At 61.1% G+C, this 12,505-nt stretch overlaps 2 protein-coding genes across 3 annotated transcripts; one reads left to right on the top strand and one right to left on the bottom strand.

Annotated features, from left to right (window-relative positions):
• Nucleotides 1–2,560: 2,560 nt before the first annotated feature.
• ATP6V0B (ATPase, H+ transporting, lysosomal 21kDa, V0 subunit b) lies at nt 2,561–9,378 on the bottom strand. Of its 2 annotated transcripts, none has more exons than XM_010582498.1 (8): nt 9,214–9,378; nt 6,049–6,097; nt 5,491–5,574; nt 4,947–5,024; nt 4,267–4,336; nt 3,869–3,920; nt 3,264–3,454; nt 2,561–2,878 (listed from the first exon to the last, which is right to left on the bottom strand). In XM_010582498.1, exons 1-8 carry the CDS (start codon nt 9,278–9,280, stop codon nt 2,852–2,854), a joined length of 618 nt encoding a protein of 205 aa, XP_010580800.1. In that variant the 5' UTR covers nt 9,281–9,378; the 3' UTR covers nt 2,561–2,851. The 2 variants fall into 2 exon arrangements, with proteins under 2 accessions (XP_010580800.1, XP_010580799.1); XM_010582497.1 differs by lacking the exon at nt 9,214–9,378 and adding an exon at nt 6,524–6,644.
• A 288-nt stretch (nt 9,379–9,666) lies between these two features.
• Nucleotides 9,667–12,003, top strand: DPH2 (DPH2 homolog (S. cerevisiae)). Its single transcript, XM_010582499.1, has 6 exons — nt 9,667–9,807; nt 9,898–10,010; nt 10,183–10,403; nt 10,597–11,235; nt 11,379–11,564; nt 11,661–12,003. The coding sequence occupies exons 1-6, from the start codon at nt 9,667–9,669 to the stop codon at nt 11,789–11,791; spliced, it is 1,431 nt and encodes a 476-aa protein (XP_010580801.1). The 3' UTR covers nt 11,792–12,003.
• The last annotated feature ends 502 nt before the right edge of the window (nt 12,004–12,505 follow it).

The raw sequence follows: 12,505 nt of genomic DNA on the forward strand, positions 1-12,505 counted from the left end.
CCCCCCCCCCGGACTGCTCGCTCCCCCCACCCCGAGACGTTCAGCCCTCGCGAGCGCCGAGCGCGGCACCGGGAACCCTCCGAGCACCCCCCCGGCGACACAGGGACGGGGTCACTCCGTGTTTCTGTCTCCCCTCCCTCCCGCCGCGTTTCGGGCAGCGCTTTCACGGACCCACTCAGGGCGAATCCCGCGTCCCCGAGCGTTGGTGCTGGCTCAGCACCCGTCGCAACCTATTTGTGGCTCCTTTCCGCCTCCCCCCCCCCTCCCTTTCCACGTTTCATTGCTAGGAAACACCGAGAATTTCACTTTCCCTAACACAACGGCATCAGCGGAAGATCTCGGGCTGGTCCCACCACGAGTAATTTTTGCACCGTCTGCAGCCTCTCCCTTCTTGTCAGCATTTGTGCCCGTTTTGAGGAGCCCCTGTCCCCCGAAGCCCCTCCTCGTGCCCCGTGCCTGGCCGCTCAACCCAAGCGAGGGCTTTCCCTCTTCCCCACAGCAGCTCCCTTCAGAAAATAACAATATAGCAGCACCCAACCAGCCCAGCCCTGCTCCAGCCCTGCAAGCGAGCCCTCCTGAAAGCTGTCCAACTTCTGCCTCCAGCTCTCAGTTCCGCTCTTCGGCAGGTAGCATTTCCCCCGTGAGTACTTACACGCAGTCACCAGATCATCTTCCAACTCCTGCTGCTCCTAAATGAGACAAGGTGCAAGATGCCGGAGCCCTGCTTAAGCTCTTTCTCCATGCTTGAGCAGCAGGTATTTAGCACAGCCAAGTCCTAGAACCCAAGCAGACGCACCTAGAACAAGGAAGCGCAGGGCACGCTCACCTCACCACCACTGGCTGCAGGAGGCAGGCCGTGGGCCACCGTGAGACCAGCCCTGGTGGGTCTCATGTCCTCACGAGGGGCCTGTGAGCAAGTCCGGAGCCCGTTCCCCAGCCAAAGCTGTGATACACACAGGCCGGATTTGGAGGGCAGAAAAGCACCTAGCAGAGGGAGATTTCTGACAGTGGATAGATTTCTATCAAGCCAAGGCAGGGCGGGGCAAGACCCATCCCCGAAAGACAAGTGGGTGAGTCTTTCAAGACAGCTGTTAACCAGGAAGATGATTAACCCATAGAACAGCTTCTCTACCACCAGTGCAGGTTCTCCAAGCCCAGGCATCTCCTTCCTGAATGCAGCCCCATGAGTTCAGCATGGGTCCAACGAGATGGCCCTGCAGCTCCCAGGGGCTTCAGCTGCCTCTGGCCTGCAGCAGCAGCAATGCGAGAGGACAAGGGTACAGCCCTCGTGCAGGACAGGCAAAACTCTGCCCACACCTGACACCCTTTCTTCTGAGGGAGCAGGGCCCAGCTTGTGTCCCTGCTGTTACGTGGGGCACACGGAGCTCCTGTCGCAGCCTCCAGCCCTAGAGGACATCCAGCAGAGCTAGCAGGAACAGTGGCTCGGTTTGCCCCAGCAGTCTTCCCACACCCAGGGCTGAAACACACTGCTGTCCCAAAATGCACGGGATAATGCGGAGCGGAGCCAGGAGACTGGCAGAGCTCAGAGGCGCCGTGCAGAGGCAGCTGCCCTAGCCCAAGGGCAAAAAATCAGCAGGCATGAACCCTTCCCTGGCTCCAGCAGTCCCACTGCTACCCCAGCCTGTTGCATCCTGATGGGAAGAGAGATGGGCAGCTCCAGGCATGCATCTGCTCTGACGCAGCACTAACAGCACCAGGGGATTAATCCTTCTCCTACAAAGGTGTACTGGCAGCACAGCAGGATGAGGGCCTTCTGCTGGATACAGCAGACTGCAGAAGCATTGGCTCCAGGCTCTCTGCAGAGCGGAGGCAGCAGGACCTTGTTCTTCCCTTCCCCCAAGCAGCAGATGAGCTGCAGGCCCAGCTGTCCACAGCCGGCTTCTCCACGCTGTATTCCCCACAGCCAGGGAGAGGGGAGCAAAGCCAGCACAAAGCATCCCCACCCCTGGGACCTCTACCAGGGCCTCCCTGGGACAGAGGGGCACTGCAGACTGGAGAGCCCCAGCACCCAGCAGCACCCAACCAACAGTCACACAAGGGAGCTGCTGGCTGGAGGACAGCCTTCAGAGGGGCAAAAGCTTTGCTCCTTTGCCGTTCTGGTGCTGCCCAGCTGCACAATGGGTCTACGGACACGGTGTACACTCCCTCTGCATTAGACTACCTGGATGGGAGCCGAAAGGCCCAAACCAGCTTGCGCCTGTGCCTCCAGCACGCCTCGCATGGGGCAGCACCAGTGCTGGCAGGAGCCTGGCAGAGGCAGCGCTGAGCTGCCTGCTGCCTGCTCCAGTAGCCTCCTACCTGTTCCAGGCTGCAAAGTAGAGCTCCAGTGTTCCCACAGCCCCAAGAGGGCAGCCTCTTGCAGGCTGAGCAGGCAGCAGGGTTAACCCCACACAGGGAGGGCACCACCAGGCTCCTGGGGCAGGACAGGGGCTTTGCCAGAGGCACAGAGGGGAATCTCCAAGCAAGGGGTCAGCCCAAATCAGCACTTGCTCTCTGCAAGCCTCCCCAGCATGCGTAGGGCAGAGGAAGAGCTGCATCCTTGGACGAGAACCATATTTATTTCACGGACACAGAATTGCACTGGTGGTTGATTTTACACACACCGGGAACACGCAGCAGCAGCAGGGCCCCGCGGGCTGGCCCAGGCTGCTGGGGGCAGAATTCACACAAATTTGTTTCTTCTGAGGGGCCGACTGATCTGCAGGACTGGGCTCTACACAGCCGCACTCCCGCCGCCGGGCAGCTCCCGCCCCAATCAAGGCTAGAAACATTAAATAAGTATATACAGCACCTCTTGGGGCAGGCTGGAACAGGCTGGGTGCGACAGGGCTCAGTTGCCCATTTTTACTTTAGATGTCTAGAAATAAAGAAGAGAGGTTAGGCCGTGCCCCACAAACCCCAGCCCAGCACCCCAGTCCCACCCAAGCACCCCGGGACAGTCCAGAAGCTGCAGACAGCTTATCAGCCCCACCGATAAGACATGAGCATCACACAGGTTGCACCCAAGGTGACACCGTCTGTGACAGTTGCTCAGAGGGGCCATCAAAAGAGTTCGCACTGCTGCAAATAGGCACAGTACGCTGTGGGGAGAGCTGTGCCACCCCAAACCTTGCGAGCAGCCTCCCCATCCCAATGCAGAGGATTGTGCTGGAGCCCAGGTGTGTCTCCCTGGAGCTGAAGAGCACCCAGGGTGACAGGCATCTGGTGCTCACATAAGCCTGGTAGCCCCAGGAGGAAGGTACCTGCAGGATAGCAACGATGACCCCAAACAGCCCTATGGCACTGCCAAAGATCTCCACAATCAGGATCTTGACAAAGAGGCTGGCGTTCTGGGCATCAGCCAAGGCAGCCCCGCTGCCCACGATGCCCACACAGACCCCACAGAAGAGATTGCATAACCCCACGGTCAGGCCAGCCCCAAACATGGAAAAACCTGTGAGAGAGGAAAAGTGCAAGAGCAGGGGGTAAACCCCTTCTACCTGCACCCCAGCCATGCTGCAGCAGCTCTGCCTTGAGGTGACAGAAGACCCAGAGCTGCCAAGCACCAGCAACATCCTCCTGTCTGGGGAGCAGGACCACTCCAAGGTGTGCCCCAGCTCCCACAGCGCCAGCCCAGCAGAGGTGACAGCAATCTGCTGCCACCTGAGGGAGGAGCAGTGCTGCTGCTGGGCAGCACAGCACAGCTGGGTGCAGGAGGGCCTCGAGAAGGTTAACTAAAAAGCTGCTTTTTGGCAGAAGAGTCATATGGCCTTCAGACACCTGCAGCAAGCCACTGCCGGTCAGAAGGCGGAGGTGAGGGTGTGGCAATGCTCACACCGACTGGCACCAGGGACCGAGCAGTCCTTACCTGCGTGGTAGTTCCTGGCTCCAATCGTCTCTGGAGTGACTGCAGAGAAAGGCTGAGAGAAGGAAAGTACAGGGCCTGGGTTAGTGGCAAGTCCCTGGTTTCTGGGACAGGTACCTGTCCCTGATACGGCAGCCACATTTTGGCCAGAACTGGTCCCTGACTCCATGTCCCTGGGTGGCTTCATGACACCTGCCTTGTGCATGCTCCCCCAACCCACTCTTCCGAGTGGGCAGGGGCCACCACACAGACCATCACCACAGCGACTCCCAGGGGCACAACAGTGTCCAAAGTCCACACAGGGCCACCACTCATAACACTGGCCCATGCCCGGCTGCCCATCCCCACCGTAGCCCTGAGGCCGGCGCAAGGCTGGCAGGGCAGCCCAGGTCCTCCCATACCTCAGCCATGTTACTGATGACGATTGCCATGATGATCCCGTAAATGGCCACAGCCTCGCAGAAAATGATGCTGTGGGAGAAAAGCAAAGTCTGAGCACAGTGTCCCAGGCTCTGCCCCGCCCCAAGCAGCCCCCGCCACTTCATGCCCAGCCAGCCAGCCAGCCAGCAGCCACCCACAGTCTCATTTGACCCTGTCCCACTGCCGCCAAGGGCAGAAAGGCAGTCCAGCCTACCCACTGTTTTCCTCTCAAACAAGGGGGAGCTGCCAAACATGAAAGCTGGGTGCTGGTCGTGCTGTGCCACCGAAGTAAGCTGTGATGGCCCTGTGGGAAGCAGGCCCAGGGAGCCCTGCCCTCCACCAGCCCCCTTCTGCTCCTTCGGGGAAGGGCTGTGCAAGGTCTGGCCAGGGGAACCCTCGCCTGGGTCAGGAAGTGTGATCTCAGGGTGTTTGTTTTGAGCACACTGGGCTCATTCACTGCATGATATCACGCAATGACTCTTCAAAGCAGCGCTCTGGCTCCTTTAGGGCTCTTTGTTTTGAAAGCAAAGAGCATCAGCAGGTCAGTGAGGAACGGTCTGCCAGCAGCGCCCAGTTAGAGGCAAGACAGGAGCCTCTGCACTGGGCTGGGACCTGCCCCGCTCAGGCACAGCATGAGCACTAACCCCAGGTCCGTGCTTACCTGACCAGGTTCTTGGTTTTGATCCGAGGGGCTTTGACTCCACCACCGATGATGCTGGAGCCTGTGATGTAAATCCCCCTGTGGCAGACAAGGGTGGTTGGTGGAGGGTCTGGCACTCGCAGAAGGATTCAATAGGGAAACCAGGATCTTCCAGCTGAGCAAAGAATTGGGCATGCAGCTGGGGGACACTGCAGACTTAGCCTGTCCACCCCCAGGGTACAAGTGGTCCCAGGCTCCACCACCTACACCAACAGAACTGCTGGGGCACAAGAGCCACCACTGCACAGCCTGGACTCAGGGGTACAGCTTCTAGAGAGCCAAGGACATCCCTGTCTCTCCACTGCCATTGCAGGCTGCAAGGTGGTCTGCCTAGACCCCCCCAGGAGCCCAGCAACCTGGCCTCACTGCTGTGGTGACCCACAGAGCTCCACACCCCTGCATGGACACACTGTTCTGCCCCTGCCCTGCTGTGGGGAAACCACAGTGTGTACACAGCTACCGAGGTGGGACAGCAGGAGCCCGCTGAAGAGCTAGCCCCACTCACCAGGCAGCTCCCACCACGGATAGGGAGATGGCCAGGCCAATGCCCAGGTTGGACCACATGAAGGGTGAGGTCTCCGTCAGGAACCTGGAAAAGAAGTGCCCCGAATTAGCACACAGACTGACCCCCGCCCCCCAGTCATGGGGCACAGCCCCAAAACAGGTACGCCCCTACCCGATCATGCAGCCCAAGATGGGTTGGGCATTGCCAGACAGTAGGACACCAGAGCCTCTCTCTGCCAGCCAGCAACCCAGGACCCTCACCCGCATGGACCAAGACCTTCCTCCCAAACCCTCACTGTGAAGGTGAAGCCTGGGCTGGGAGAGGGGGTGGGAAGGGCAGTGATGGCTGCACCAGGACCCTATATGGAACCAGCCACACGGGCTGCATCTATCCCACCTCATGGGGAGCAGAGGCCCTGCTCACTGTAGCTCTTGCTGCTCTACGATGCAGGGACTACTGCCCGTCGCTCAAAAGCGAGTGCTATTCCCTGCAGGCACTACTAACACTGCCCACCTCCTCACACAGTCCTGAGGATGCCGGTATTTACAGGGAACTCACCAGGCCACATCAAAGCGGAACCCCAGGTCAAATATTGTGTAGCAGATCCCTGGAAAGCAAGAGTGACATGGGAACCTTCAGACAGGCACCAGCTACCAGCCCAGTGTTGCCATTTCCTCCCCTACCTGCGAAGCCCCGGGTCAGAGGCCCCAGGGCACAGCACAGTATGTAGGAGGGTTACTGGGAGGACTGGCTCAGGCATGTAGAGCTGTGGGGCAGGGTGCCCCCCCGCAAAGTCCCATCCCAGTGATCCCAGCGCTCCCACATCATCGCAGGACAGACAGCCCAGACTTGTGATATTCCCAGACCCCATCTCAGTCTTTGCCTAGAAGAGGATTATGGTGGTTGTTGCACCCATTTTCTGTTCCCTAACCCTGCTGAGCACGCACAGGCCATGCTGGGCTACAGGGGCTCAAGGGCAACCCACAGCCCTTTGTCCCAGCACCATCTCCATCCACAACATCCAATGGTTCACCTCCACTGGAGAGCCACGGCATCGGATGACCATCTGTGAGGTCTTCTCTCTCACAGGGGAGGTGAGAGGAGCAATGCTGTGTGCCCTGGCTGACCATCACATGCTGCTCCGTCACCATCTCACCAGGAGCCCATCAACACCAGAAGCTGCAGCTGCCCCCCAGCACCTCCCTCTCCAAGGCTGTGGACGTTCCAAGATGTGCCTGCCGTCCTCAGCATTTCTCCCAGAGTTAGTTATTTCCAGAGAAATTTGTACTCCAACACAGGCAGGAGACACCAAAGCGCAGCCCTGAGAAACCCAGAAAAGCCCTTCCTTTCTAGGGAGGGATTACAAGGACAGCTCGCCCTGCTGTACCCGAGTGCTCCTCTCTCTTGTTGAATCACAGCTGGGAGTCACACTCAGCAGCCCTGTGCAGCCCAAGCACACGCAGAGGTGCTCGCACCAAAATCCAGCCTTGCTCTGAGCTTGTGAGCAGGAAACATGGCTGCAGACCAGAAGAGACACTTGCTCTTTGCATGCCTCATGGTGTGCAGCTGGAAAAGAGAGGATGACCTGGCCCTAAGGAACAGAGAAGCACAGGCAGTGTGGCACTGTCTGTTTCACACCAGATAAACGGGGGAAGGGACAGGCTCTACTGACTGGAGCCACTGGCTGTGTGACACGGACCCACTGTATGGCTGAGAAAAAGTTGAAAGTGGAGGCTTCTGAAATACTTAAAAGCAGCAGAGAGGTCACTGCACACATCCCGCTGCTCCCTTCTCCCCAGAGTCACAGCCTGGAGGCAGAGGGTGATGGCAAGCCAGCAATGTGCCCGGCAGCAATACGGGGGCAGGACTGCGTGCCCCAGGTCGCAGGAGCCGCTCCCTGCCCATCACCAAGACCTGCAGGAGGACTTATCCTATGGGAGGGCCTCAGTGCTGCAGCGTAGGGAGACCCGCCAGCCTCACAGCAGAGATGTCCCTATGGGATAAACACCTCCGCGTGCAACTTGGGGCTCAGCACCCTGTGTACTGGGAGAACATACAAGCACTGCCAGGCAAGCCAGCCCTGAAATGGGAAGTGGTAATGCTGGTCACTCCTCCCACCCGCAGAATCGAGGTGCCCCGCTTCCCTGCAGAAACACATGCAAATGAAGAACGGTGCCGCCACAGCCAGGGAGCACAGGCCACATCCCAGCCCACACGCCTGGCAACCTTCAGGGATGATCTCTATGGTGCTGGGCCTGGCTGGTCTGTGACTTGTGTTTTGGCTTTGCTGCTTGGCTGGCAGAGCAGAAACTGAACCCAGCCAGCCTCAGCTGCCCCCACTCCCCAGGAGTGGTAAGGAAGAGCTACAACCAGCTCAGGGCAGATCCTCAGGGCACCTTCCATCTCTTCAAGAGCAGGTGTAGCCTTGGATTCATATACAAAAGAAACAGGGCAAAGGACGCTTTCCTGTGAGCTCTGGCTCCCAGCCCTGCAGCCAGAAGGACAGAAAAGAGTCTCCTCTTGCTTCTGGCAAGAAGACCGGAGCACCAAAGCAGGGCTCAGGACAAGGAGGGAAAGCACAAAGAGGCACCACCACAACATTGCGCAGAGTGAGACCGTTTCCTGCTCATGCCTTCCCCAAAAAGGGATTGCAACAGGGCAAGGGAAGTTAAGGGCATCTGGGCTCAGTTTGTCGAGATTTTCCGACAGTCTCAAGTTTGCAGCATGCATCTGCACTGGCGTGAGCCACATGATTCAGAAAGCCCAGTAAGGCAGCCCTGGGCCTGGCACTGGGTTCATCAGGCCCTGGAAACACGAGGGAGTGAGACACCCTTCACTTCTGACTCGGTCTCTCCCCTCACCCAAACGCTGAGGTGAGGTGACGCAAGGTCTCCCTAGCCTCTGCCTGGCTCGCGGTCACTTCACTCTGCGCTGAAAGAGGAAATAACCAGCAGCTCCAGCACAAAATCTTCCCACTACTTCTTGGGCATTAAATCCATCCTCAGTGCTGCTGAGCCCAATGCCATCAGCAGCAGAGCCTGGGCTGCAACAAGCTGCAACATAACCATGCACCAGCTCTGCAATCATCCGGACCAACTTGCACGTTTCCTTATGCTGCCACAGCTTGGCAAAGCAGGAGGGCGATCTCCTCCGTCCAGGAGACATCAACTGTCACCATCTGAAAAACCGGGCGCCTGCCTTCACCTCCCCTGATCCGCCAAATCCAAACACAACCCTTGACTGGCACCAGCACCTTTCCGCTCTCACACACACAGATAAGCAAATCAACTCCTCAAGCCGGACAGGCTCCGAGCGCTGAAAGCTGCGCGTCCAATGGCAGCTGACGGTTACACAGCGCTGCTGGGGTTCCAAACCCTCCGAGGGAGCAGCTCAGAGCACCCGGGGGGAGTAACATCGAGGCTGAGGAGCCCCACAGCAGCGCTCCCGGTGCCATGGCAGGCCACGGGCCAGCCCTCTTGCTTCTGCCCGTGAGCAGCTCAGCGCACCGGGCGACCGACAACGTTGCACCCCCTCGAACCCCCGCCTTCCTTTTCCACGCCACAGCACACACACCCCCCCCGCCAGCCCTCCTCCGGCAAGGGAGCAGCCAGCACGGACGCAAGCCCGAACGCCGGTCTCCCCCTCACGCCCACCGCCCCCTCTGCCGGCCCCGTGACCCCCAGCCCCTCCGCCCCCAGTCCCGGTCCCGGTCCCGGCGCTGACCGACGCCCAGCAGCGTGGTCCAGAAGGCGAGGCCGAGCCCCGAGTAGAGCAACGCGAGCCCCGTCATGGCGGCAGCGGCGCGGGACGGAGCGGAGCGAGCGGGCCGGCCGGGAGCGCGTCACCTGACCCGCGCGGGACACGTGAGCGGAACCGCAGCGCCCGAGCGGAAAGAGCGTAACCGCTTCCACCGCGCCCGCTCATTGGCTGGCCGGCCTGACAGCCGCCAGAGAACTACATAGACCGTAACGCACCGCGACGAGCGCTTCTTGCCATTGGCTGCCCTTCCCCGCTCCGCCCTGCCGTGAAGCGCGATAGGCCCCGCTCTATCAGGGGCGGGATTTCCGAGAACGGGAGGGGGCGGTGCGGAGTTCTCATTGGCCGGCTCCGCGCCCCAGCCCGGAAGCGGGCGCAGGGGTACCGCGTGGCGGGCCTGACCTCCGACCCCGCGGCGCCATGGCAACGGCCTTCAGCAGCGACGGGGAGGCCGCGCTGCGGCGGGAGCTGGGCCCGGCGGCGGCGCCGCGGGGGGACCTCGACGGCTTCTACGAGATGGGCCGCGCCGCCGCCTTCGTGCGGGGCGGCGGGTTCCGCAAGGTGAGCGGGGCCGGGGGTGGAGCAGGGCCGGGGGCTGCGGGCCGCCCCTCCCCGCGGCCTCACCGCCTGCCTCCCCTGGTCACCCCCCAGGTCGCCCTCCAGTTCCCCGACGAGCTCCTGGCGGACGCGGCGGCGGTGGCGGCCCGGATGGAGGCGGCGACGGGCGCCGAGATGTACGTCCTAGGAGACACCACGTACGGCAGGTCGGTGTGGGGCCGCGGGGGGTGTCCCGGGGCTCCTCCGCGGGCAGGAGTGGGGGCGGAACGGCCCTGGCAGGGCCGAGGGCCGGAGCTGCCCGGGCTGGGGCCGGCGGTGCCAGGGAGGAGGAAGAGCTGCGGGGCGCAGAGCCCGTCTGACAGTGGGTCCTCCCCGCAGCTGCTGTGTGGACGAAGTGGCCGCCGAGCACGCGGGTGCCGAGGCGGTGCTGCACTACGGCCCAGCCTGCCTCAGTCCCTGCGGAAAGCTACCGGTGCTGCACATCTTCGGGCAGCAGCCCCTGGACATCGGGCGTTGCGCAGAGGCCTTCCGGGAGCTCTACCCCAACCGGCAGAGCCGTGTGGTGGTGCTGAACGATGTGGTCTATGCCCATGCGATGGGTGAGTGCTCTGGGGCAGGGAGGGAGTCTCTGGCAGTGCTCAGAGCTCTGCAGAGCTGCCAGGGGGACAGGCAGCAGCAGGCAGTCAGTCCCCAGCCTTGATTTCTGTCCTTTCCTCTCTCCTGATCTGCTGTCCCACCTTCTGCAGCACAGGCCTGCGGCCATGTTTCGTTCTCACTGCTCTCTCCCTTCAGGTGAGCTGGAGCAGCAGTTGTGCCCTGAGTACCCTAATATCGTCTTCTCCAGGGTGGTGTGTGAGGACCCTCCTGGCCCCACGCCACGTGGGGAGGTGCGGCAGTTTGGTCGCCAGTTCCTGGTGGAGGCACCAGGAGGGTTGCAGGACTGCTCCATGTTCTACGTGGGAGCCGAGGGCCTAGCCCTCACCAGCTTCATGCTGACCTGGAACCGCTGTCCCTTCAGCTCCTTTGACCCTGCCACAGGCTGCGGCCGCCACGAGACCCTCAATGTCAACCGGGCCCTGATGCGACGCCTCTACCTGGTGGAGCGGGCCCGGGACGCCCGTGTGGTGGGCATCCTGGTGGGCACCCTTGGCGTGGTGGGCTACTTGGCTGTGCTGCAGCACCTCCGGGAGCTTCTGCGCCGGGCCGGCAAGCGCAGCTACACGCTGGCTGTGGGGAAGCCGAACCCTGCCAAGCTGGCCAACTTCCTGGAGGTGGACGTCTTTGTCCTGGTAGCCTGTGCTCAGAACTCCCTGCTGGACTCCAGTGACTTCTACCGGCCCGTTGTGACGCCATATGAGCTGGAGCTGGCCTGTAACCCAGCCCGTGAATGGACAGGGAACTACCTCACCAATTTCCGAGACCTGCTGCCAGGTAACAGCTGGAAACCAGCTGCCCAACACCCTCCCGGGGTGTGTCCTGCCCTGCTCCCCTGCCTGGAGGCTGTGGTTGCCCCAGCTCTGCACCGGCTGGGGGATAGACACGAGCACCAGGCTAACGTGACCGTTTCCCCACAGGTGCCTGCGCGCACGTTGAGCTCCCACCGGCCATCCCTGCAGCGGAGGCTGTTCCCGACATCTCACTGATCACGGGGGAGCTGCGCGCCACTCAGCTCTGCGATCCTCCGGCTTCCCAGCTGCCCACCAGCACCACCCTGGCCTGCAGGGACCAGACGTGGGCCCTCACGGAAATCAGCCCTGCTGGTTCGTGATTTGTTTTCATGGTGGGGCTGAGCCCTGGTGCAGGGGCAGTGCCGTCTCCCTGCTCCCGGTAACAATTCCCTTTCTCTCTCCTTCCAGCCTCCTTCCTGGAGTCTCGCAGCTGGCGGGGCCTGGAGCAGCAGCTGGGGCAGACGCCCGTCTCCAAGGCTGTGCCGGGCCGACGAGGGATTGCCATTGCCTATGAGGATGAGGGGCGTGAGCAACCCTGATTCGGCAGCAGCATTGGCACCCAGCCAGGAGCAGGGCCGTGTGGGGGCCCAGGCATTGCCTGCCACTGAGTGTTGGACCCGTGAGGGTCTCACAAGGGTCCGGACCTGCCACCTGCTGGCCCCACACTGGCTGCAGCCTTGGACCAGTAGTGCCGCGGTGGGAGAGCAGGAGTTGGGTGTGTGTTCGGGGATGCCTGTGGCACCCTGGAGTTCATGGCTGGGGCAGCAGCCGGGCCAGGAGAGGTACTTGGCCCAGACCCGGCCTCCGAGGGCTCCCCAGTCCAGGGCAGCTTTGGCCCTACATGGAAAGGTCATAGCTTCACAGGAGCTAACAGCACCAGGACTCGAGGCTTTTGTGGGCTACTGCTGCTAACTAACTAAAGTTGAATTGAAAAGGACTTGCGAGTGAAATGTTTTCTAGCATAAAAAACATGGACTGAGGAGCGCAGACAGGGGTGATACCAGGTGTCCCAGAGTGAAAACACAGATCATGGTGCCCACTTGGGGAGTGCAGTCCTGTGCGTCAGCTAAAACCAGCCCGAGAGAACAGAAAACCAGAACTGGGACCCCCAGAAATGAAAGCATGTTCGCAGGCTGGGCTGGGGAACTAAGGCAAAGGGGAGAGGGCTCCGAGCATGAGCAAGCCCCTTGCCTGCTCTGATGAACACGAGTGGGGTGCAGACATCCTGTGCTGCAGGGTGGACCCTGCTTTTG

This window comes from Haliaeetus leucocephalus, unplaced genomic scaffold (assembly GCF_000737465.1).
Source record: "Haliaeetus leucocephalus isolate CR32 unplaced genomic scaffold, Haliaeetus_leucocephalus-4.0 Scaffold848, whole genome shotgun sequence".
Lineage (NCBI taxonomy): Eukaryota > Metazoa > Chordata > Aves > Accipitriformes > Accipitridae > Haliaeetus > Haliaeetus leucocephalus.